Genomic DNA, 25,686 nt, shown 5'->3' with positions numbered 1-25,686 from the left:
ACACCTAGCCTGACATCTCAGCATGCTGAAAAATTCCGCAATGCCGCATCTCTTGAAGTCATTTTTAGTATTTTCATTCAGTCTGTCCCATGTCTACTTCCCATTTTTGCGTTTGTGGAAGGAGGAATTTTTTATTCTTTAGTTACTCTGTTTTTTCACCAAGAAACAAAAAAAATTGTGCGAGACCACTGTCTGGCATGCTTAATCCTTTCTGAACATTTTTGGATCAGTAATTTATTTGCTTTACTTACTAAAGTTAGCCGGCTTCTATTGCTAATACTGGAGGTTTGTAGTGAACCAGGATGACTGTCTTTCAGAAACCACTGTTAGCTCTAGTGAACACATTGTGCTTTCAGTCTACAATAGGAAATATGAGTAAGCTTAAGACAAACAAGCTTGCGGATTACAGAACAAGGTGAAGTCACTCGCTCCCTGGCTTAAGTCAGAAGTAGGAAGTGGTCTTGGGTAGAAGCATGTCACAAGCAGAGCTTAGATAACTGGCAGTCTGATTTAATGCAGTGGAGTGCAGGAATATGAAGCCAAGCCAGTTGGTGGAGTCAGGTGGGGATGTTAGGTTAGGTTATGTTATGGGACAGGGTGCCTGTGGGTGGCTCAGACAGGGCTTATTGGACAGGGGAGGTAAAATCCTTTGCTCTGAAATGAGTGAATGGAATCATTTTCGCAGGCGACCTGCTGGACTCGGTCACTTTCTTCTGCTTGAAAGCAGGCAATATTGCTGGAAGTCATTGATCTTGAGCTCCTTCGTCCGGCACCGCACTATGGCATCTCATGTGACCGGGTTGTAGCTTTGGGATGTTAAGCACCATAATTAGCATATTTAGAGTCAGCTGCCTGTCACCTATCAGTTTTTTTTTTATTTTTGCACATCGTTCATGCCAAAAGTGGTCCAGCTTTGCGGGGAAGCCCAACCCTATTGTTATCGAAATAGCTTTGAATTTTAAGAATTGGGTGTCCAGGTTGGAGGGCATAGACCACTCCTTATTTTTTCTCGACGCAGAATATTGCGATTTCAGTGCACTACCTGGAACCCTAAGGTGGGGTTCTACAACTGAGAGCTGCCCCCCTTGCTTCCAGAACATTCCAGGTGAAGGACACCAACAGTGCCGTTCTGGAAGAAATCGGCATCTCCTTCGTGTCTTTTGACGCATCAGTGGCCAGTGCTTGCCTTTTGGGCGAACTCATCATAGAGCGTGCAGCTGACAAGACTGGAAACAAGCCAGCGAATAGCAGTTGCAGCGATGAAGGTAATTGCCAAAAGTTCGCTTGCGAAGAGTGGACAGCAGGCACCAAAGGTTACAGTAATGACACAGGCATGAAGCCTCACTGAGTTGAAGACAATTGTGCCAGTGAAGCGAATTCATTTGCTTACTTGTCCTGCTTGTTAGGGTGAGTGAATTGGGCTCCAGGAGCTATCAGTGAGTGCCATGTGGGCAAGGCAAAGGCACCTGCCCCTAATGAACTACAAAATTTTGGCTGAATACTTAAAACCTTATCATGATTATTTTATTTTAACTGACTGAGGCATGCTTGGCTCAAGAGCTAGAGCAGTTAGACTGCCTGATGTGCTTCAGTTTATCATCTTGTCAGGTAGGCACTGATTTTGCATTGTTTTGTGTGCACTGCTGATTTGCTAGTGAAAATTGGCAGTATCACAACAAGAAGTGCTTGGTCACGTTGCGCGCATGAAAAACAAAGCAAGTAAAATAACTTTTCCGGTCTGCATGATTATTTTCAGTTTCGTAAAATGGACCTTTTGAGACATCAAAAGTGCTGATCTAAGTTTTAGCTTGAACTATGTTGGGAAAGCACTAACTTTGTAAATTGTAAAGACATTTCTTTCATCATGGAATTTGTGAATAGATATTATGTTCTTTGAGTTTCATTCTGATGTGTAAATGGACATGAAATCTTTATTGTAAACGCAGCGTAGTTAATGGCTCCAGTCTCCTGTATTGCAGGTTATAACTCAGTGCTAACTTGTTTTTTAAAAAGCTGTCTTCTGATTTTGTTCTTAACAATGATCTATTTGGAACCTGAAATTTTGTCATCTTTATCTTGAATTCAGAAAGGAAAAGGTTTGCAGAAAGCCCACTTTCTAAATTTGACTTTACGCAGTCTAGCTCAGCATTGCCATTCACATTCTCTATGTCATCAGCGGAGCACCAGGAAGGCCAGTCTTGCATCGTATTGATATTACTCTGGTGTTCACACGCAGGCTTGACCTCCGAAGACAGCAGACAAGACGCTTCTGCACAAAATTCACCTGGAGAAATGTGCCCTGTGAGCCGCGGCACGACAGCTGCTACTACCAGTGGGGGCAACAGCAAGGATGAACCCAAGGCTAAAGAACTGCTTGAGTGTAGCCACTGTGGCAAAGCCTTTGCGAAGAGAAGCCTGCTGGTGTGTCACATCCGTTCTCACACAGGCGAACGCCCATACTGTTGCGACTACTGTGCCAGTGCATTTATGCGAAAGCAGGTCCTGGTCACACACATGCAGCGCAATCACACGGGCGATTGTCCGTACATTTGCGACCACTGCGGCAGTGCTTTTGCTAAAAAGTTCAACCTGGACTACCGTATGCGCACTCACACTGGTGGGCATCCTTACAGTTGCGACTCCTGTGGCCGTGGTTTCCCTGTGAAGAGCCGTCTGGTCAACCATATGCGCACTCACACGGGTGAGCGTCCTTACAGTTGCAACTTGTGTGCCAGTGCCTTTACAGAAAAGCGGAGCCTGACCAAACACATGCGCACTCACACAGGTGATAATCCATACTGTTGCTACCAGTGTGGCATAGCTTTTGCTAGAAGGGCCACCCTGGTCACCCACATGCGTTCTCACACGGGTGAGCGTCCTTACAGTTGCGAGCACTGTGGCAGGGCCTTTAAAGACAAGGGTACCCTGGTAACCCACCTCCGCTCCCACACGGGGGAGAAGCCATACCAGTGTGAGTTGTGCCCCAAGGCATTTGCTCGACGCTGCTACTTGGCAGCACACGTCCGCACTCACACGGGTGAGCGTCCTTACAGTTGCGACTACTGTGACAGTACCTTTGGAGAAAAGCATGGCCTGATCAAGCACGTGCGCACTCACACGGGTGAGCGTCCTTACAGTTGCGAGCAATGTGGCAGGGCCTTTAGAGACAAGGGCACCCTGGTAACCCACCTCCGCTCCCACACGGGGGAGAAGCCATACCAGTGTGAGTTGTGCCCCAAGGCATTTGCTCGACGCTGCTACTTGGCAGCACACGTCCGCACTCACACAGGTGAGTGTCCTTACAGTTGCGATTACTGTGACAGTACCTTTAGAGAAAAGCATGGCCTGATCAAGCACGTGCAAGTAATCTACAATGTCACAGTGCCAACCACAGCTTACAGAGGTATGAGAGAAGCCAACAGCCACAGAAACCAAGGGGCACAGGGGATTTTTAATTAATTTATTTATTTTGTGGTGGTGTTCGATTTAAATTATTACTGCATATGTTATCGCTAAAAGCTGATTAGAAAAGGAGAAGAAAAATACCACATGCCGCCGGTGGCATCCTTCTGGTTGCAAAAGTCTTAAAAAAGACAAAAATGCAAGAGCAGGCAAATCTTTTTCTGACCGGTTCCATGTAGCCTTCGCTACAAAACCAAGATCGCGCGGCGGGGCACACACACGTTCTACCCACGCTGTACGTGCTTCAGTGTCGTTGATGCGCACGCATGACTGCTCAAACTTGTTAGTACACAGTCGACTAGCACACCACTTTCCACCACAGTGTCAGACATTTCTTTGTTGCAGCGATTGGTCCATTGGTTGCATTGTCTGCTTCTTCCAAGGAGAAGGGGCTTCTTTACCCGCCGTGCCCACTGAGCACAAAATATTTTGTAGATATCTTAAAACGTCTGCAATGGTCATAGACATCTCGGGCTACAAAATATGCTACAAGACGCTGTTTGATACTTGTCTGGAAGACATCTAGCCAAGATGTACGGAAGCTGTCTTAGGAAAGATCTTCAAGATATTCTGCTTCTGAGGCCTGGAGGGCTTCCTCACAAGATGTTTGACTGTTCGAGCTTTATGCAGCTGCAGTGCAATATTTATGTTTAAACAGGAAGCGCAACTTGTCTGTAATGAGTGTGGTGTTTCTGCTGAGGGTCTGTTTAAGGTAGGGGGGAATGCCCTGGAAATAGCCCCCCCCCCCCCCCCCCCCTCTTTGTTACATTTTAAGGTTTAAGTTACCTTGTAGCATGTTTTTACAGTATTGTTACTTGTTGCATAAGGATGGACGCGGTCAGGCTGCCTGCATAAGGCTAGAATAGCCGTTTTTATGTTAAATAGGTTCATTCCCTAAGGGGACGTCATGTATGAACAGAGTTGTATATATATGTGTCTGTTCAAATAAACTTCTCTTTTTGTGTTCAGTTTTTTCTACAGATTTACCACACACAGCACAGGTGTCACCTTCTTTGTTAAATTTCTTTTTGTAGCTGCGCGCTAAAAGACACCTTCATCTAGCTTCAAAGAGTCGGGCACTGCCTCTTGAGTTATCATAAAATGATTCAATCAATTTCATGCCTTCCAGGATGTCTTCCACCCCCTTCCAATTGGACTAATTTGAACTGATTGGACTAAGTGAATGCCCACAGAGTGCGGCGGGCATTCTGTTCGACAACCACCGAGCACGCTTGTTGCTACGCCGCCGCCGAGTGATTCAGTTCTTTGCGGGCACAAGTCAGCCCAAACAAAGAGTTTCGTTTCGAAGACATTCTCGCTGTTTTCCTGTTCACCGTACTGCAGACACCACTACGTGACAATATGGCAGCGCCCATGAAGCCCTTTTTGCAAAGGTCTATAGACCTTCCCAAAAAGGGCTCCCTGGGCGCTGCCATATTGTTCCCTGGACTGCAGTGGGCACCTTGCGCTAGCACGGTGGAAGCGGCGAAACGCCTCCTCTCTGGACTGCTGGAAACCGGTTCCGCCACCGCTTCCACAATGCTAGCGCAGTACCCACTGCAGTCCAGGGAACATTATGGCAGCGCCCAGGTTGGAAAGGTGCATAGAAGGTGGCGAATCTGCAGAGAGCACCAACACATTCCAGTAAGCCCCAATTTAAATTCCCTAAGTGAATTCCAAAGCTGTGACAATTGGCTTCATAAGGGTCGCAGATATAAGCAACACACAATAAAGCAGTGAAGCACAATGAATATAGTAAAACAGCCCGCCAAACAACGCGCTTCTAATATTTAACTCTTGCTCACCGATGCCTGCATTAACACTGCTTTGAAGTGGAACAAGGACAAGAGCTTATGCTAATGGCATCTATACGGTTTGGAGCACCTTGCATTACAGCTCCCCAAGTCAAACACCCTTACATGACACTTCTTGCTTATGAACAAGGGCAGGCATTCAAACTATTACTGTGGAACATTTCTGTACAACTCTGGCACAGAACACGTCAGACACAGAATCCTTGCAGGAAAACTCCAATCTCACGACACTGGTCTTAAATTTTTCCTTTTTCTGCCTGGCACTGACGCGCTTAATTTACGTTTCACATACCACTATGAAGAAGAATGGTCAAAGAAAAATGTATCTTTTATATGACCGGAAAAAAACTGATACAGCTGGTTCTGTCTATGCACGCAATATTTGAGGCCCAAAATCATTATAGTTTGAGACAAATCACAAAACGTTTCACACATACAGTCAGGGCCCAGCTAATCAAATCATCGGTAAAAAATTAAGGCACGTGTAAGAAGTGCGGACTCAAGCGACTGTAGGAGAGCAGTGACATCCTCCCCATCTCATTTTGGGCCCCAGTTACAATGTATTCCTGGACACAGCTTAAAGAGATACTGAACAAAACTTTTGGAGCTGCTCTTTTACATGTAAACAAGAGCTTGACAGCTAAAATTGATAAATGCGACAAGCATTATAACACGTTTTTTTCGTGATTTATTGCCGTATCGTTGCACCTGATGGCCGCCTGAGGGAGCTGCGACTACACCCGCGCACCCACCGTTCTCGCAGCAGCACGACTGCCATCGCTACTCGCGGCTTTTCCATATCTGTCATCTGCTCACGGCGTACACAGATATGTCAAGATGTTAATCGATGCCGTCTACATACCATAACTGTATGGACGCTTACGTCCGCTAAATGCAGCGATTTTTTGCGGACCTTACACCATTTCTAACATTCTCACTTTTAAAACAGAAGTGCAGCGATGTTCAGACTGGTGGCGCCATCCAGTGGTTAGGAGGGGAACCATTGTTTTGAACAAACCGACGTCCCTCTTAGCCTAAAGGGGGTAGAATCGTCACTCTAAATAAAAAATTAAGCAAATTTATTACTCGTACGTTTTCTTATGGGCGACAGGAGATGATTGAAAGACCGGTGGGCTATTTATGGCCAGTGAACGCGCTGAAGAAGGCAGTAACAACGACGAAACCAGTCTGAAGCAAGGCTTTGTGCATCGAAGGGTGCCGCCATATTTGTCGCCATGGAAGGGTGCCATGACGTCACGCTCTTCACCTCGCGCCGGCCGGGAGGGCTTGGCGCGCGCTCATGAAACATCGCAAAAATATTCGCAGTGACGACTAGATTTCAGTGTAATCACATTCCGACAATCTATTTTCAGCGTTTTTGTTCAATTTTAAGATTTTGCTTCAGTATACCCTTTAAAAAGGAAATGGACATTCAATTTTCAATAGTACATCACAAGCGTTTCACAATTCTTCTCTGGTCACACAACACAGGTCTACGCCATAGTTTAACTTTGAGAAGTAGTTTTCAAATCAAATGACAAGGAGGAAATGAACCAAGGTTTCTCAGAGTGCCACCAACGTCACCAAATGTTATACCTGGTGGCTTTCCTTGGCATACAGTAAAGATATATTGAACATTAATGATGTAGCGACAGCACAGGAGTACAGACAGGAGCACAACTCGTAACCTAGCCGCTGCAATTCTCCACCCCGATCAAAAAAATCTGAGCGGACACTTATGCTCCTTAAGGGTTAATGCCCACATATGCGGCACTGGTCATTCTCTAGATAACACTCTACATAACATTCACAGATCCCTGGGAGTCCTCATACCACTCTTGGCACAGTGGTGCAGTGGTTAAGCGATGAGCAACTGCCCTGTGATGGCAGGTGCTGCCCCCACTGGTGCTACTGCAACTCAGGTTGCTCTTCCCAAGCAATCCGTCGCGTCCAATCATCAATATAACTGCCACCTGGCGTGGTGCATGGTTTGCTCACAATCTGGTGGGCAGGCAGTGATGATGCCACATGGTTATGTGATCTAGGTGGAGCATTCACCTTTTAGGTTGCCTCCCTGGGGACTTTTCCCTCACAGACAACGCTGCTGACGCCGACAACGCGAGATTTTCTGCGACATGAGCTCCTTAAAGGGGTGGAGACACCAAATTTGTGGTTCGCGCGTTCTTAGTTTCAAACATTTCTTATGGCTTCAGGAAGCATGATACACACTCAAAGATTCATATATTCCCAGTGAATAATTTATTATAGCATTTTTAGGTGAACGATTTTCGGTTTCGGTTTCGGTACGCCGAGTTGTACAGTGACGTCACAGAGGGGGAAGATCAACTGCTTCGCTTGGTCACGTGGGCCCACAAAAGTTGTGACGCACCTACTGCTGCATCGTCTGCTTTCCCACACACGTGCTGACCAGCGCATGAAAACAAACAACTGCACGTCTAGTCCCAGCAGCTCGGATTCTGACAGATCTGATTCCAATGAGTGAGGACATCGACTTTTTTTTTGTTCGCACGCTAATATCGCCTTCGCGAGTTCGCGTGAGGGTGCGAAACACTTTGCAAAATGCCAGTAAGCATCGCTGCGCCGCTCTACCCAAGCTGCGCCCACAACCGGTGTCACACTTCGCTGCCGTGCAGCAGTACCTGACCGCTGCTTGGGATGGTGTACAAATATCACAAGAAAAGACAAGATCGCCTTGTTATCAGAACTGCCAGCTATACTCGAGCAGCGACAAAGCATGTCTGCTTATGTTGTGAGCTTTCGGCAAGGGCACCGCTCGCGGGCGCTCCGGGCGACGAGCTCTGCTGCTGCCTGGCTGCCGTGGTCGTCGCTAGGCCTATAGCCTGTTTAGCAAGCGGCCGGCGCTTCGGAAGTCGCCTGCGCTATAATAAAAGATAGCTGTAGTGTTCAGAATCATCTCACAATAAAATAATAGTATGGTCAATCTCCTCGACGCCTTCGGCAGCGGAGCTAGCGGGCGCCAGGCGAGCCGGACCCGTCGCGCCAGCGGCAGCTGCTAGGCGCGGTTGTGAGAAATTTGTTCATATCACAGTTGTTAGCAGCTGTTAGCTCTACTAGCAGCTCAGCATTGGTCAGCGATCCTCAAAAATGACACTTTTTTCACATTTCTTGTCCCATGGTTTATTATTTACGTCAAGAACACTCTTTAGCTCACTTTTACGACGTCGGCAGACGGTATCCAGGCTGACGTATACCGGCCGGCAGACTCGGTGTACTTCACGTCCGCACAAGAAAATACAAAACAGCCATGCTACCAGAAAGGATGCTTTCTAGATTCGAGATACGACAGCATGACTGTGCTAAAAGTGGATCTTTCGGCAGCGACACTGCCTGTGGCAACGCCGGCCGACGACCTGCGCGCTGCTCCCAGACTGCCCTAGTCGTCGCTAGGCCTAGCTGCTTTCGCATATCGACTCCGCAGCTGAGGGCGCTTCGGGACTGGCCAGCGCTCAGAAACGTGCTCCGCTCGGCACCCCTTTACTGTGAACTCGTCCCATAATAAAATATATGTTCGATTTCCACGACGTCTTCAGCAACAGAGCTAGCAGACGGCAGGCGAACCGCACCAGGTAGCAGCAGCACAAAACCGGCTGATGAAATTTGCTTGCATCGCAGTCATCACCTCTACCAGGAACTCGGTATTAGCCAACGATCGTTAGAAACGATGCATTTTTGATATTCATATATCCGAGGGTTTGCTATGAACGTGAACAAACAATACTATCGCGTTCTTCAGATGCCGGCGTTCGGCATGAAGACTGGCGCAGACCGCCCGGCTACGCCCGGCTCCAAGGAGTGCGCCCTATGTCATCATGACGCTGCCGCTCTCCGCGCTCGCATTGGCTGCCGCTTCCCGTCGTTGTTGCCGCGAGCGGCCCGCCGTTGACATCTAGCAGGCCGGACGAAGGCAACGAGCTGCAATCGGACGTTGCGACGCTGTTCGCAACGGCGCGCCGCAAACCGAGCGAGTGGCGGTTAGCAGCAAACGCGGCTCGCTGGTGCGTCGACTGCGCTCACGCGGCTGTGCCCCGCTCATCGTACGTCACTGTATTTTGGTATGACGTCACTAAAACTTTAATTTTTCTACACCCCTTGTGACGTCATGGTTGATGGCGCTAGCGAGAGTGGGCATTTAGGCAATCTTTGGACCCGAATTAAAATATTTTTTAAACGTTTGTTGCGTCCAACACCTGGCTGTGAGTGCCCTTGCATACATAGGAATCCCATAGCAGGCTTTTTATAGCTTCAGGGTCTTGAAAACTTGTTTTTTATTTTTCGACATAACTTGTTGAAACTTAGCACCTGGGTGTATCTTAGAATGCTGATTTCAAATATGTATTTAGATTTCAAATATCTCACCTGGAAGAAAATTTATTGCAAAATAACAATCAAATTAGGCAATTTCTTACGGGCCTTTATAGTAATTTATCAGTTAAAGAATGATTTTTTAAGAATAAGTAAACATTTGCAAAGGCCCTAAGCACATGCTAAAGCTTTCTTTTTTCCCTTAAACATGATATATGAGCAATTAGGCGAAGTGTGGGCTAATTGCCTCCACGTCATTTTTTCTTTCCAACTTTGTTGTTTATTTATGATCAACAAAATTAGTTTGTAGACATTCTGTTAGCTTTAGGATGTGCTTTGGGCCTTTGCAAATGTATGCTTATTCTTTAAATATGTTTATTTAACTGATAAATTACTAAAAAAACCCGTAAGAAATGACCTAATTAGGATATTTTATTTTGCCATATATTTCCTTCCAGCTGAGATATTTGAAATCTAAATGCATATTCGAAATCAGCATTCAATAATACACCCAGGTGCCAAGTTTCAGAAAGATATGCTTACAAATAAAAAAAAAGTTTTCAAGACCCTCATCCCCCCTTAAAGGGGTTGTGAAAAGAAAATGAAGCTGCCCGATTTTAATTTTTACTGCTTCCATAAACATTAGACATGCTAATTCCGAAATATTCCGACTCAATATTGAGTCTGCATTTAATAAAGCCCGTTCGAAATCGCTGCCTTTTTGAGCTCATGAAACGACCATGCGCCGCCGCCGGCTTGCACACGCACTACTCGACTACGTCATTTTAAGATATTCAGAAACGTAGAGATATCTTCAACTTTCGTTTGCCCTAAAATAATAGCTTTATGAGAAATTCAGAAAGTGAAAAAAGGTTTTCCAATTATTTGCACGCGTAATTGCACTCAGTTAAACTGCAGCGCGTGGTCATACATCAATCACTGACCTGGGACAAGTTTCGGTTCTGCTTCTCCATCCTCCTTGGCTTCAGTATCAGCGGCTCGACATAGCTAGGGTGGCTAGACTGGGAAGGTGTGAAGATCGCGGCGCTTTTCCTCGGGCGCGCGACCCCTCTGCGCACCGATGCCGCCAGGGGAAATGTGGCGCTGCTACTATTGGATTGGATTGGATTGGACTTGGGGCTTATCTCTTTGTAACGGGCGGACATTACACGAACGTCCTAGCCAACTTTGTGACGCTACGGCGAAGACTGTCCCGCCGTGTTATCACCACCACCTAACGCTTCAGTCCACTCCAATTTTCAAGGCGGCGCTTTGTTGTTTCGACCGCCCTGGCCTTGGTAATGGCTTCCTGGTTGTTCATTTCACTGTCGCCCGCACCGCCCTCTGCCGGTTGCCCTGTGTCAAAACCTAGCGCCTGCGGAAGGGTACATCCACTCGGTTGGCAGGGGTGGAGCGATCGACATGACAGCACCACATGCTCGATCGTCTCCTCTTCCTGTCCACACATCGTGCACAAGAAGACCGCATTGTCCTGGCCGGCAATCCGGGCTTGCCACTTCTTAGTGCGCAGCACTCCCGCCCGAGTCTCGAAGAGTAGGGCACTGCCAAGGGAGTTGTCGTAGAAGCGCTCCTGCGCAATCTCTCTGCGCAGAATACAATCCGAGAGCTGGCTTGGCTTCTGCATTGGTCTGCCACAGCGCTGTCTCCGTCGCCACTACACGTTGCCGCACCTTCCCTTTTCTCCAGCAGGTGCCCTCGGTGTCGGTGATCGTAGGTAGTGGCACACCGTATTTGCTCCCCAACGCTCGTACCCTCCTCTTCCAGCGCGTGCACATACCAGAGTACAGCAGACACCGCTGTACTTTATGGGCCCAGCGTTCTTCCCCAAGCGTCCACGAGCGCATCTCGAAATTGAGCTTCGCCGTCGCCTCCCGTGCCTCGAAGGTGGACCACCCCACGTCTCCCTGCACGGCCTCGTTTGGGGACGTACGGTGGGCACCCAGAGCCCGCCGTCCCACCTCTCTCTGTCGTCGCTCCAGAAATTCACGGGTCCCCGATGAGACACATAGCACCGCGTTCGCATAAGTCAGTCCCAGCACCATCACCGCCTTCCAAATGGTGCGCAGTATTTCCAGTCTGTTGAATGACCATAGCGCCTTGGCTCTCAGGACACATTGGTTCCGAAGTGCCTTCGCGCGGAGGCCACTCTCATACAGCTCCAGGTATGCCCGCTGTGTCGTGAGCTCTATTCCAAGGTATCTGTAGGAATGCGCCCACGGTAGCTCACGTCCCTGTAGCAACAGCTTCGGCTCCACGCCCGTCGGGGCACGGGACAAGCACAGCACTGCGCTCTTCCGTGCACTGAATTGGAGACCCAGCTGCCCTGCATGTGCGGTGCAGATATCCAGCAGCTTCTGGAGGCCTGGTAGGGTGGCTAGACTAGGCGCGGTAAGCTTCGCCTGGTCAGCCTGGCTCAACCTCTGAGCTGCGTCGGTGTTGCGCACATCGTAGCAGTTGTCAGTGCAGCGTTTTCTCATGCGAGATGCCTCCACCAGCAAGAAAGAAGACCGAGCGTTGGTGCTTTGTGCCTGGGTGTAACACGGGATACAGGAAAACGTCAGAGAAAGACTCTTTGTTCCGTGCCCCTGCCTGCCAAGAAATGTTGGCCAAGTGGTCTCGAGCGATCCCGCGGGCCGACAAGGCGTTGGAGGAGAATTCTGCAGTTTGCGAAAGACACTTCGACTCACGGTACGTAGCCAACATTTTTAGCTGGGCTTGTGGGTGAGACTTATTGGAATATAGAAAGCGTCTAGAATAAACAGAAGTGTGACACGTGTTATCGGCGTGCTGTGTGACGGTACATAACGCATTGCACGACATTCTCGCAGCATGCCCATCCTGCTCTTTCACGCTAGCTCAAACTGATCACCATGGTCTGTTCTTTCTGTTGCCTCTAGGTTTATTGTTCGTGACTTCAAGCACATTATTAATGGAGCTGAGGTCTTGATACCGCGCTCCATTCCTGCCCTCTCAGAAGACGCAGTACCTACTGTATTTCCTACCCTACCGAAATACATACAGTTTCCCCCCCCCATTTGTAAATAAATGTTTTCATGACCAGATATGTGTTGCTTCATTGTCTACAATCGTCGGAGATTGCTTACGTGAGCGTCAAGCTGGCATACATGCTACAGGTTCACAATCGGGGACAACTGGTTTGCGCGTTGGGGCGCCTTCAGCCAACGCGACTGCAGTTTCGAGGTCCTACGGCACGCATTACAACCTGCTCTTCTCGCCGTAGTGGCTGCGTTTCGATGGCGGCGCAACGCAGGGAGTCAGTGCACGTTAAAGAAACCCAAGTGGTTGAAATTATTCTGAAACCTTCCACTACGGCGTCCCTCGCAACCTGGGCAGCGTCTCGAAATGTGCACGCACAAAACGCGCTTCAGTACAGCTATGCAATGCAGACTGGGCTTGTGAAGCAGCATATTCCACGGGAATAATGATGCGAGTTGACGAAACATTATTTTATGGTAAAGATTCATTCTTTGACACTCACAAAAAACGCGCGGTAAGCGAAACAAGCCCATTTTCGCCTCGGTGCTAGAAATTTAGCCTGTTGCGCTAGGGTGGCTACCTACGCGATGCGCACATTCGGCTGCTCACCTTACCGCGCCTTAAAACGCTCCTTACCTTACTAAGGGCGCCTCAAACACCGTAAGGCGACCTTATGTCAATTCTGAAACGTCCCTTACTAAGGGGCCCTAAGTTAAGGGCTCCTTGGTGCTTCCCTACGCTAAGGTAGCCGGCATGCTACCTTCATGCTTCCTAACCCCGCTCCTCTAACTGAAGGCAAGCTTCTCTGCAAAACTCTGCACGCGGGACGGCCGTTTGCGCACGCTCTTTTGCGGCGTTCGCCCGTGCTGCTCGCCCGCGCACGGGCGAGCGCCGTATGAGCGCCGTGTTTTTTTTTTCTGATTGCTGCGTATGTGTGCGCGTCGGGCCGTTGCTCTGCGGCTTTCCCGAACACGGTGTTCCCGAGTTCGTCCAGGTGCTACATCCCTGTGCCGCTGGAAACAGGGAGTAATGCAGGCAATTCTGTTCGTCACCCAGAACGGCAGCTTTGAAAGCTACGTCAGGTTTTTGCGCCGCGCGCGTTAACTTTTGCGCTGCCGTGTGTACGAGCTGCCGCGGTTTCGCGACAACGGCGTCTGGCCGATGGGCTGTACCCTCTCGAGCTCTACAACGACCAGGAATTCTTGGCCCGATATCGCTTTTCCAAACAAGCTGTGTGCTGGCTATTCTTCAAGAGCTACAGATACATGCGAGTGCAGACAACAGAGGATCTCCGCTACCGACCGCACTTGAAGCTCCTCATCACGCACCGGTTTTACGGAAGTGGCGCGATGCAGACTCTGGTGGGAGATTTGGTGAATATTTCTCAGCCTGCTATCAGCAGTAGCATTTGGGTAGTGACGTAAATGATCTGTGTGCGTCTCTTTCCGAAGTACGTCCGCCTTCCGAGTGTTTCTGATGCAAAGCCGACGATGACAAGATTTTACGGCATCGGAGGTTTCCCCGGCGTTAGTGTGTGCATTGGCTGTACGCATATGCCCACAAAAAGCCCCGATAGAGACAACGCTAAAGTGTACAGGAGCAGGAAAGATTTCTTCTCGACAAATGTGCAGGTAAGTAACATTTCAATCAATCAATCAATCAATCAATCAATCAATCAATCAATCAATCAATTATTTGTATTTCTGACTCCAAAAACTGACAGAGGAGTTTCAGATAAAGCTGTCATAGACAGCTTGACTGAGCCGCAGCCCCCTTATGCCGGGCAGCTGTGAGAGACGACGAAAAAAAAACAAGTCACAGTAAAACACATTATTAACACCCAGAACAATCTTACCTGTCGTTTGTACATATGTGCAATTTACATGGTCATCCAAACATCATTACATAAGTTTGGTACCTTTTAGCAGTACAACAACAAGCACAATGAAAAAACAGTACAAATTAGAGAAAGCAAGAACACCACTTAGTGCAGTTTAAAGAAAAAAATCATTTTGTAACAGTCTATGTATAAGCAATGCAGTTCACGGTGAGTGCAGGTAAACAAGTTGAAATTGGCAAATTTGTATGCATTTAGAAGTGAAGGAAGTGTATATTGCAGGCGCTGTTTACCAGTATTTATGCGCAGTATAGGCACCAACTAGGTTTAGGCTCTCTAAAAGGGTAAATCGCTTCTTTTTCTTTCAGATTTGCCAGATGTCGAATATGGCTTGCGTTATTTTCGGTTTCTAGTTTAAAGAAAACACTCAGTCAATATTGATTTATACCAATATCAACTGATATTGCACATCTTAGTACAATTTTTGTCGTTGGCAAGAAATGTGTCTCCAGAAAAGTGCCTCTTGGTGTGTGAAGGGTTGCGGCAGTGTTCAACGGTACACATCCCTCAAGGATGTGCATGTCATGCTATGCGCGGTAGCGTGTCTTGCCATTCCACAGCAGGCAGAAGTGCCAAGCAGTATTCATATGGGAACCTATGGAAAGGCGTTTAGCTGTCTGGCTTTGATAGCCTATTCCTTTTCACGTGAGAGATCACACACAGCATACAGGTGCACGCACAGAACATCATACACAAAAATGTTGTGAGCCTGGTGTAGGCGCACTTTTGCAGAGTAGTTTACAAGGCAAAAGGGCACACTACAGTTTCATGCATACCTGGCATTATCCACACATGCCACAAGCCTTGCAATGCCCCTACTTCCCACAGCCCTTTACCGTCAACCTAGCGTGCGTGGGGCTCGGGTTGGCATAGCTGGCTGCCCATTTAGCCTTGGCACGACTGGCCGAGGGGCTGCTGAGCGCTTAATTTGTCACTAAGTAAAGTGTTTCTCTCTCTCACATGCCACAGTGGTCTGAACTTCCTTTCCTTGTTTCCTTTACAGGCTGTCGCAGGCCCTGAACTTCAGTTTCACGACATTGTGTCAAGTTGGCCCAGTTCTGTTCACGATAACCACATCTTCTGCAACAGCCGAGTGATGGTGAGCTACCAACAAAAGGCGGTACGTGGTGTCCTTCTTGGAGATCAAGGATATTCATGTTTGCCCTTTCTGATGACATCACTCAGGAACCCGCAAACTTGCACACAAAATAGGCAAGAGAAACAATTTTGCAACACCAGTGTGTGATATGCATGTGTTAATTATTTTTCATGCTCCCAGTTGGTACAACAGGAGCCATATTAAGACGTGGAACTCGGTAGAGCGAGCATTTGGAGTGTGGAAGAGGAGGTTCTTGTGCCTGGGAAAGAAGCTCAAAACGAAGACTGAGCAGTCAGCTACCATCATCAGGGCATGCGCTGCACTGATAACATTGCGTGTTCCCTGAAGGACCCAGTTCCAAATGGCGATGAGCCCGAAGAGGTTGACGCAAGACCATGCCCCCCTGACAACCTTCTGGGCACCCAGCTGTGACCACGACTTATTCAGCGATGCATCACAAACAGCCAGAGTAGAGCTGGCAGTGAGACGGATTTTGCTTAGAGGTAAAGTTGTGTGTTAAATGCTTTGCTATTGCAAGTGAATATCAGCATGAACTGACAATACTGCAGGAATGCTAAAATGACCTAAAGAGTTGATAAAGGGTTGAATGACAGTGGCACAATACTATAGGTACAATGATTTTATTCAGTGCTGCTTTGCAGAGAAAGCCTCGAGTTGCTTGGCAAGTGCAGCTTGCTTAAGCTTCTGCATTTTTTCTTTTTCTCGGAAGACACGCATGTTCATCTAATGAATTGCATTTCTTTTGTGCCTTTCATCAGTGTTTTGCTGCTCTTTTAGCACATGCTCGTCTACAATCATTTTCAGCCTTGACTGATGTTCAATGCTCCTTTGTGTCCACTCATCCTCTGTAGCTTGAAGCCGTGCTTTCAGGTACTGTCGAGAGAGCTTCCTCCACTGCAGCAACACGGCCACTTTGCCGATGGTGAACCACTGGCTCGGTTCCTGTGTCGTCGCTGTGTGTAGGCCGGCGAGTTGCCTGCTCTTCTTCGCCTGCCAGCCTGGCATTGCGGACAGCAAGTGCTGGCGAGCTGTGGAGCACATCATCCACCGTTTGGCTGCCATTAGCTTGGCTGTCTTGTGTGTATTCTGCAAGAAATTGTGATAAAGCATTTCAATACGTTCTTGCTCAAATCAAGCAAATAAATGTCACTGAACGAAAGTAGCCCTCCTTCCTTGGCGTCTTAAGCACAAAGACTGACAGCAAATCACTATGCACAGCAAATATTTGCTGCTGTGATCTAATGTAAAGAATCAAGACAGTAAATAAGCCACAAAAAACATTACAACTACCTTTTCAGACACATGAGCTTTTTCAGAATACTGTGACTTTACAAATGGGCTGAGGAATCTAGCACATGCAGATGCACATTCCAGAACAGCTGCCTGCATTACAGGACAACAGAGCAGTAAGGCATTTGGAGTATCCGCAAGTTACAGAAAGCGGCAAAACGATTTTGATTTAGCATCAATACGATGTACTGTCGCTCTCGGTATCACTCGCAACACGCTTCAGGTGGTACGAGCTCACGTCACGAATAGATGCGAGTCGGGTGCTGCTGTAAAGTTCTAAATATAGCTGTCGAGCAGCGTGCCCGCATGCCTGGTTCTGTATTTTCTATCGAACGCACACCCGGAGAAGGTGACCGACAGAGCGTCGCAGGTAATCATGATCGCGACTGTAGTACAGTGGTTAACTTGTTCGTAATCATTTCAGCTTTTGCGTTCATTACACAGGTTCTACTACAAGTAAAATGCGTGGTACGGTGATAGCAGCACTGAAAAATTGCACCAAACGCTCCTTGCTTTCAAAGTAGCTTCCAAAATATTCAAAGTATTTTGGTCTCGACTTCAAGCAGCGAGGTCGGCGCCGGCCACCGCAATATTTCACAACGGAATGTTAAAGAAGAAACGGAAACTTACCCGTCGCGTCACTTCTTTTTTTTGCCTCGCGTTCTCCTTTTTAAGCTTTCGTTTCAAACAGTCCCACAACTTCTCCAGCTCTCCGACTTCTCGTGGGCGAACGTTGAGCCGCGCGCCGCCGCCGGAGCAGATCGCGGCGGCCACGGTTGAGCATACTGTTGTTGTGCGAGCGTAAGCGCTCCCGCGCTCTTGATTTCGCGTTGAGCGAGACGGCATCAGTCTTCTTGCATTCCACTGCATTTCTATATTTGCTTACAAGCTCGATAGAGGTCTTTCTCGTCTTCGGTGAAGTACGCTCGGCTACAGTGCACTGTAGCTCGGCCGAGCACGGCACGACGACCTGCGACCGCACTCGGCGCACACAGCAAGTACGTGTTGCCCTTGTTGCCAGAGGAGCCTGTTTCTCCGCCGCGTGCAACATTTTTCAAAACTTTCAGCCAGAACGTGAGCAATAGAATTCGCATTGTGCCCGGATATATCAATATAAATGTAGGTTCTTAAACGCAATTAGTTATTTTTGTCAAATGTTAGCATATTCTTCATATTTATAGCATATACTCTCGACAACAGAAGGGTCCGGGTGCCCCTTAGGGCTCCTTACGTGAGGCGTGAGGGAGGGTGAAGTGGCGGGAAGGGAGCTTTCAGAATTCGGGGTGGCCCTCGAAGGGCGCCTTACGTTTAGGGGGCATGAAGGCCTCCTTTGGTAAGGTAAGGAAATGGTCTTAGGTAAGGAGCGTTTTAGAATTCGGCCCTCCTCTTCCTCCTCACCTTACCGCGCCTCTGCCGTCAGCGCCGCCACACGGCATCGGTGCGCGGCGGGGCCAAGCTTCTCCGGCCGGTTTTCACACCTTCCCAGTCTAGCCACCCTAACATAGCCTTGCTTACGTTAGAGTGTACTAGAATGGGTTGAGTGGCCCGACCACAGCCGCGTCCGTGAGGCGCGGCGCGCGGAAAGGGCAGAGGGCGCTGCGAGCGACCTGGCTTGGTCGGCTTGCTGTCGCCTGCTTGCGGCGTTGCGAATCGCTGCACGCTTTGGTGGTACTGCGGCGGCTGGTTCCGCTGTTCATTCAGTACGGACACAGATTTGCATGAGCATCCTTTAAATAACAGACTGCTTGTGCGCGAAGACAACTTAAGTGCCTCCCAATTGTAACGAAATACTGCTGAGAGAATTGCTTGCTCGGAGCGTCTGCTGCTGTGACGGATTACGCGCTGCGCAATCGCTGCTCTGAACTTGTTTCGACCGCGGCGATCACCTAGACAAGTCTGAATCGATGCCGGCGTCATGTTCCGAATGCAAGTTTTTATTTGCTTTGTGTAAGCTGTGGAAACTCAAGCAAGAACAAGCGTTCCGTCGAACCTAGCAGCCGACACGACGGTCGCATTAACAGCTTCGGCACACTGTATGGCCAGTTTCTCCCTCAGTACATCTTCTTCCATAGTGGCATTCTTAGATCTCATTCTTTCAATTTGCCCCCTTAGGCTGAACACCTTCTTGGACAGCCGCCGGTGCTTTTGTAAAGTGGACCTTAGCTTCTGCGCAGCGGTCTTGGTCTTTTTGACGCGTTGATTCTTCAGCCAGGAGATTCTTGTAAGAAGAGCTTTTCACAGCGACAGGACATGCAGGGCATTCCTAGAAAGAATGTGCAGTCACAATCTTGTTAGTCAACAAATATGCTGCAAGCAAGGAATTAGGTATACAATGAAATGACTGAACTAGTGCTTCTATCCCTGGGCAGTAAAGCAGTAAAAGAATGATTCGAGCTCTTTGACAACAGGGAATGTTGGCAGCTTTTAGATTTTTAGCCTGTAGTGAGCCCCCTGTTTAGCATTACATGAAAATAATGCCCAAATCCATGCAACTGACAATAAAGATGATGAAGCAATATTTACCCTCTGTTGTTGTTGTCACCATGCACTTTTTGCTGTATAAACTTCCCTGCTTGACATCTGTTTTTTGCAGGAGTGATTTTGTAAGATCCTCTGTCAAAATTGTTGACGCACAAATGGCACCAGAACATGTAATTAAACTTGAGGCATGAAGGAGGGCTTCTTCCGCTTCAAGCACAGTTCTTACAGTTCCTTCGGAAACCTGTTTCCCTCCGAGAAATGCCTTGAAGGAGAAATCCTTCTTTTGACTGAGGCTGAAAAGAACCGCTCTGTCCGAGCGCACTGTTCCAGTGCACGCCTCCAGGTGTGTGAGCGCATACACGGTGCCTTCGAAGTTTTCGAAATGGTGTAATGAGCACTTGGCTGACGGAGTCTTAAGATGATTCAAATTATCCGCATCAATGCTTTGCGAGCCGCAATCGTTGCTTTCTAGTTCATCTTGTAAAGCTGTTGTCGAGCATGGGCTCTCTTCCCTCCTTTTTTTTCGCCTTGCACCCTGCAGCTTTGTAGACGCTTCCCTTTTGCGAGGCGCACGTTCGACCGGGGCCGCCTTGCTTAGGTATTTAGGGACATTTGGCAGTATTGTAGGCACTGTGCATCACTTGCGAGCGCCGGAACTCCACACTTCTTTCCCGCCCACAATGTGCACGTACTCACGGAGAATATAGCGGTCCTCGAAATGCAGTTCACATACAGCACATTTGCTATCCAACGGCTTGTCGGCGCGATGTAGATTCTTTTCCCACAGCTTCTTACGGGCTTCGTCCTTTGGCACGCTGAACAAGGAGAGTTTCCGAGTGGCATCCACACCAGCGTAACCGGTGCGACAGCCAGGCGCGTAGCAGTGCCGATGCCGGTCCTTCGGCATATTAGACATCTCACAATCTCAGCCAATCTCAGTGAAGAATTTCATTGCAAAACACAACAAACAACGTTTCGCACTCATGCCACCATCAGCACATCTCTCCGAGTGGGACCCGGCGCGGCCGGCGCTTCCCAATCCACCTCGACCGCAGCGCCCCCGCAAAGCTTTCCGCGCGCGGAGCGTCATTCGAAAGCATGCGCGTCGGCGCGGGTCGCGGCACTCAACCTATTCTAGTACACTCTACTTACGTGAACCTATCTAGGTGGTGTTCCTTGACAGCGGTGGTTTGAGTCAGAGAATCGAGCTGAGCAAGGCCAGCCCATCTCGACGACTCTCTCTTTACATGAACTCGATACGAACGAGTCAGCTATCGCGGCGCGCATCGGCTCCGCGCTTCTGTTCTTTGCTGCAGAAAAATATATTCAAGAAGCGTGAAGAGGGTTAGGCATAATTTCCAGATGGGGCTGCGAGTCAACCCACCCCTTGCGATAGAGATGAAGACTCGAGTCCACGACCGGGTTCGGAGGTTCACGGTCGGGGCTCCCGCAGGCAGAGGTGTCGCGGTCTCTCGGCATGATTGCTACTTGCCGGGCGCGCGACGTGCCGTTGCGAGCGGCGTAAAGGCCGTTGTACGATCGTTTTTGGGCGGATCCGCCAGCGAGCGAACCGCTCGCTTTCGGCCTTCGCTCGGGCGTGGGGCGGAATGGGTGTTGTACGATCATTTTGGAGCTGGCGGACGAGGCGGATGGTTTAAAGCGTTCCGATTGGCGCGCCCGGGATTGCCGTCTGTCCAATAGCATGCTCCTGTTGGCAACCTAGACGGCGCGAAAACGTGGTCTTTTTTTGCTCCTCGGCGACCGGCACCTAGGCTGAACTTCGGCATAGCCATGGCGTGCCGAAGTTCAGCCGGCAACAGGACGAAGAACTTTGCACACGCAAAGGTGACGCCACGCGGCGAACCACGGAGATGCGAACCGGTTTCAAAGTGAATCGTCTCGTGGGTTGATGCCTTGATTCCCCGCTGTGCCCGCGCATTGAGCCGCTGCGAAAGAGCTTCCGTACTACTGGGGCACGTGATGGAGGGCGAAGAAACGGGCGCATGTACAGTATGGTAGCACTCGAAATTAAGGCAGGCTGTGACCTGTACATATCCGCGTGAGCGAATTCGGAAGCACATATTTGCTGAATCTGTAACGCGTACCAATCCCACGGATGCCGGGATGGATGCGCGCAATGTCAAGACCGCATACTAGGGGTATTTAAAATGAAGGATGTCAAATTTTCAGAAAGGAATGCTGCGACGGTCATACAATGACAAAGGATAACAATTTAACTGACAAAAGAGATTATGAAGTCTGCATTTATTGGGAGAAGCCCAAAAAACAACTAAGACAGGTGGAAAATGACATTATGGAGGAACATGTACCAGTGAACAGCCTCAAGAGGGAACAGTTATTGATGGATGAACTGAGGGGGCTAATTAGAAGCACTGTCCCCATAATGGGACAGAGGTGTGAAAAGGCCCAGGGAAAGTACCTGAAGGCATTCCTGAGGTTATAATTGAAAAGCAGGATTAATGATAGCCATCATGGGTGAACTGCTGACACTTACTGGGAATTCTTGTATGCAGTGCTGTACAGTTGGATACTAATTACCGCACATGCATTTGAGCATTGATCTTGCATAGTGATGGAAATGGGGCAATAGCTGCTGGGTGGTAACTGGAAAAGGCCAGCATTCTGAAGTAAGAAACAGTACGTGCAGCATGCACTCCATACATGCGTATACACAGTGGTTCCTGCACTCTGTCGTTTGTTGCCACAAAATTGTTGCATAGGGTTCTCTGTGCTGCTGAATGATAGCAGTGATGTCGGGTGAATATGACTGTTATTATTTTCAACTGGTAACCGTCTGTGAAATCAAACACATGCTTTTAGTGAGTTTCCATTGTTTGCAGAAGCAAACCGACATCCTGAGTGGAGTACCTTAACACAGACGTTGGCTACCTACCTACAACATAACTGCAAGTAAAAAAATAATGGTGCATCTCATGACAATGGTTTGCTGGATTTGAGGATGGTGACCTTGTGGAACACACATCAAACATCTGAGCAAGATGAAATTGCTGTGACTGAAATTTTATGATTCTGGTTCACATACCGCGTACCTCATGTATAGTAGGATAAAACTTAAAAGAAACAGCAGTTGTTAGCACTCGGTCATGGCCCGAGGCATCCTGTATTACTCCACTAACCAATAACAGTAAACAAAATTAGTTGTTCGATGCTTGACTTTATTAATCTATCCAGGTATCAGAATTCTAGAAGTTATCATTTTTTCTTGTAATAAGCTTCTTATGGTAGTATACAATAAAAGTTTTGACAGCGGACTACTTTTTTTGGCGCAGAAGAATTCTGTGCGGCGGTCCAGATGGCAGAGCTTCACTGCAGACTTAAATTGAATCTGACTATTGTGTTCGGTGATAACGTGTTCTGACAGCCAAAAACCAAAACTGAACATTGGTTGTTGACTGAGCTTAGATGCCAATTCAATGCAAACAAAAATATTTGTTGTAGGAATAGATACGCATAGTTAACATGAAACAAAAAGAGACAACCCGCAACAAACACCTCACTGATACTGCCAAATGTCCAAAGCGATATCACGAACAGTGTATGCTGGACTGTCCTACACAAGAGGTGACGTAGAGCAGATGCCTCTGTGTGCTCTTAGATAAAAGGGAATAGTACCGAGGCTTAGTCCATGCTACTGCTTCTGACGTCAAGGTGACCTTGACAAGATTGGTTGTTGCATCTGTAGAGAGGGCATCTGCTGCTGCTGATGTGGACTGCTTGTTCACAGCCTTTAACAATGCTCTGTCATAGCACGTTAAAGAACCCCAGGTGGTCGAAATTTCCGGAGCCCTCCACTACGGCGTCTCTCATAGCCTTAGTCGCTTTGGGACGTTAAACCCCATAAACCAAACCAAACCAGATCATTTCTGCCCAGCTTGGTTCTTCAGCTGTGGGAAATCCAGCATCACCTGTATATCATTCTTCTTGTGTCCCTGTTCACTCCCGCCGCACTTCAACTCTATCCACATCATAGTGTGTGTGGTCAAATGACATCAAACACGCCACTGTCTCTCATTAAAGAAAAGGTGTATGTGTATGTGTGTATTATGCATGCATGAAAAAATCAGCATATTTTAGCATGTTACCATCAGATATGAATGCATCTATACATGAGGAAATTACAATGTTCCCAACCTTTACTAATATGGAAGATCAGTGTTAACTGCAGGTGTTTACAATATCACAGAAAAATGACGACGCAATAATACTGATTTCTTTTCTGATTTTTTTTCGTCATGTTTTTCACACCATTACGAAAATCGAAATAGAAATACCGCTCAGTGGCTTCAAAGCGGATATGGTGCGCATCACTGTACTAAAGTGCACGCTTTTGTTCTGCAGTGACAGTGGGCAGGCCGCTTCCTTTTACCAGTGCTTCCTGAGGTGACATTGCAGTGAACATTGTGCAAACCAGTATGCAGCATAGTAAACAAGTGTGGAAAGTTCTGTTGAGAGCCAATCAATGTTGACATGCACAGAAACAAGGTGGCGTATTGTGCGTACGACCACAAAGCATTCATAACTGTCCCATGAATTTAAAACAAAGTGGTTGCTTCATATTTCAGAAAAGTATACATGTGCCATCCTCATTAATCCATACATAATTAGATAAGGGAGTAAGTACACTGGCCTAGAGGTTAAGGAAATGCAAGAACCGATTTGGAAAGTTTACATAGCAAATATTGGCGGAGACTAGGATAGAATGCGTTGTATAGTCAAGGGAACGGGAACTGCTTCATATTTTGCAGTTACCTCAAACAAACACAATCATATCAAGCAGAATGCGAAAAGGTTAATTTTCAGAAATAAGAGCTATGATGTCTCAGGACAGAATGAATTGAAAAATAAGCCATTGAAGTATGTGTGGGCCATAGATGCTTAAGTTCTCCAGTAAAGCTCTACAGCAATCTTGAAGGTACGTCCTTTCTGATCAGTAAAAAATAATATGAGAAATTTTAAGGGCAACTATGATTCCCAAAGCAGCAAGCAAAAGAGAGAATCTGTATTTGTTAATCGATATCCGCACCACTTGTTATATATAGAATGATGTCGTACTAGTTACTAATTACCAATTTCTTAGCAAAATATCCTTATTCCACTGCCAGTCTGGGTTGCAAGGAAACGAATTAACTGAGCCATCAGTAGTCATAAGGAAGTTGGAAAAAAACCAAGTTGAAGTCAGGCCGAAGGATGACGAAGAAAAACAGAAAGGCAGTGATGACTTTTGTCTTTTATTGCTATCTCTTTGCTGCAATCTGATGATGAGAGCTTTTAAGCTGAACCAATTGCCCAGTTAATACTATCCTTAGTACATGTGACTATATACAAGTTACATGCATAAGCATACAGATGTAGAATTCTCACTGAGCCACATCATGAAGTCAGTGTGTTGCTCAGCTGAGCAGAACAGACAAGCACAAAGAGAAGCCCGGTCAACAACAGGTGGGTGCACTAATGCATGTTTAGCTTTGCAGTGAGCGAATGTAGGTAGCTAGAGCTAGCTTGCGCAAAGTTAGCCCAAATGCTACTATTGTGTAAATCTGCCCCGATAGTTCTCAATGAACACGTTATGCATAAGAGAGCATTGTACTGGTTTGCCGAGGTGACCGAGTGACTGAGCACTATATCAGATCTATTTGTTTTCATATTTATCACACCTCAATGGTCCTAAATGACGTTACTTTAGCAGCGAGCTTTAAAATGGTGTGCCAGGTAGGAGCTCAGTGAGTTCGTAATTTATAGCATGATTTCTGTAGTAACCACTTCGCAGGACAGTAAGATACACAGCCTTGTGGGATGCAAGACCGTTACAGCCTTCTGTGGCACGAACAAAAACGAATCTTGAAATTCAGTGGCATATGAGCTAAACGAGGCACAAGAGTGTTAGTGCACCTAGTGCACGGGAGACTACAAGTTGGGACTGATTAGTTGGGGACGTGTTGGTAAGGAGCAAAAAAAACCTGCATAAGATGAAGACATTCAAATATGCACTTTTGGTGCTGTCACACTGGACCTTCAAAAATGGCCTGAGAAAATAAAACAAGCGGCTCAGGACTGAACTAATTCAAGGATTCTAGTTAAGTTAGATTTGTGCCATGTGCCATTAGAATACCCAAGTTGATGACACACAGGGGAATTGAATGCAAGTAACTTGGAAGACGGTGATACTAACAACACGTCATGGTGTAAATATCCTAGGTTGTGGGTTATTATGTATTTGA

At 47.6% G+C, this 25,686-nt stretch overlaps 4 protein-coding genes and 1 pseudogene across 6 annotated transcripts in view; 2 read left to right on the top strand and 3 right to left on the bottom strand.

The window, feature by feature from the left end:
* Positions 1 to 4,420, top strand: part of LOC149347012 (cytosolic endo-beta-N-acetylglucosaminidase-like) — a 218,180-nt gene extending 213,760 nt beyond the window's left edge. For both annotated transcript variants that reach the window (XM_089586810.1, XM_089586811.1), the window contains exons 9-10: positions 1,096 to 1,265; positions 2,237 to 4,420. In XM_089586810.1, the coding sequence (XP_089442936.1) occupies positions 1,096 to 1,265; positions 2,237 to 3,459 (1,393 nt within the window). In that variant the 3' untranslated portion in view covers positions 3,460 to 4,420. The remainder of the gene's footprint in view (positions 1 to 1,095; positions 1,266 to 2,236) is intronic.
* The window catches only part of LOC149347008 (uncharacterized), a 318,847-nt gene that overhangs the window by 239,335 nt on the left and 53,826 nt on the right, over positions 1 to 25,686 (bottom strand). The window lies entirely within an intron of this gene.
* Positions 10,144 to 18,324, bottom strand: LOC149347010 (uncharacterized). The gene is made up of 2 exons (XM_089586827.1): positions 17,576 to 18,324; positions 10,144 to 16,741 (listed from the first exon to the last, which is right to left on the bottom strand). The coding sequence occupies exon 2, from the start codon at positions 12,116 to 12,118 to the stop codon at positions 11,141 to 11,143; it is 978 nt and encodes a 325-aa protein (XP_089442953.1). The 5' UTR covers positions 12,119 to 16,741; positions 17,576 to 18,324; the 3' UTR covers positions 10,144 to 11,140.
* Positions 11,739 to 12,686, top strand: LOC149347011 (uncharacterized). Its single transcript, XM_089586021.1, has 2 exons — positions 11,739 to 12,329; positions 12,539 to 12,686. The coding sequence occupies exons 1-2, from the start codon at positions 12,124 to 12,126 to the stop codon at positions 12,684 to 12,686; spliced, it is 354 nt and encodes a 117-aa protein (XP_089442147.1). The 5' UTR covers positions 11,739 to 12,123.
* Positions 19,400 to 20,588, bottom strand: LOC149347009 (uncharacterized; annotated as a pseudogene).

This window comes from Amblyomma mixtum, chromosome 4 (assembly GCF_055824585.1).
Source record: "Amblyomma mixtum isolate Tamu chromosome 4, ASM5582458v1, whole genome shotgun sequence".
NCBI lineage: Eukaryota > Metazoa > Arthropoda > Arachnida > Ixodida > Ixodidae > Amblyomma > Amblyomma mixtum.
This window is presented reverse-complemented; position numbering and strand designations above follow the sequence as displayed.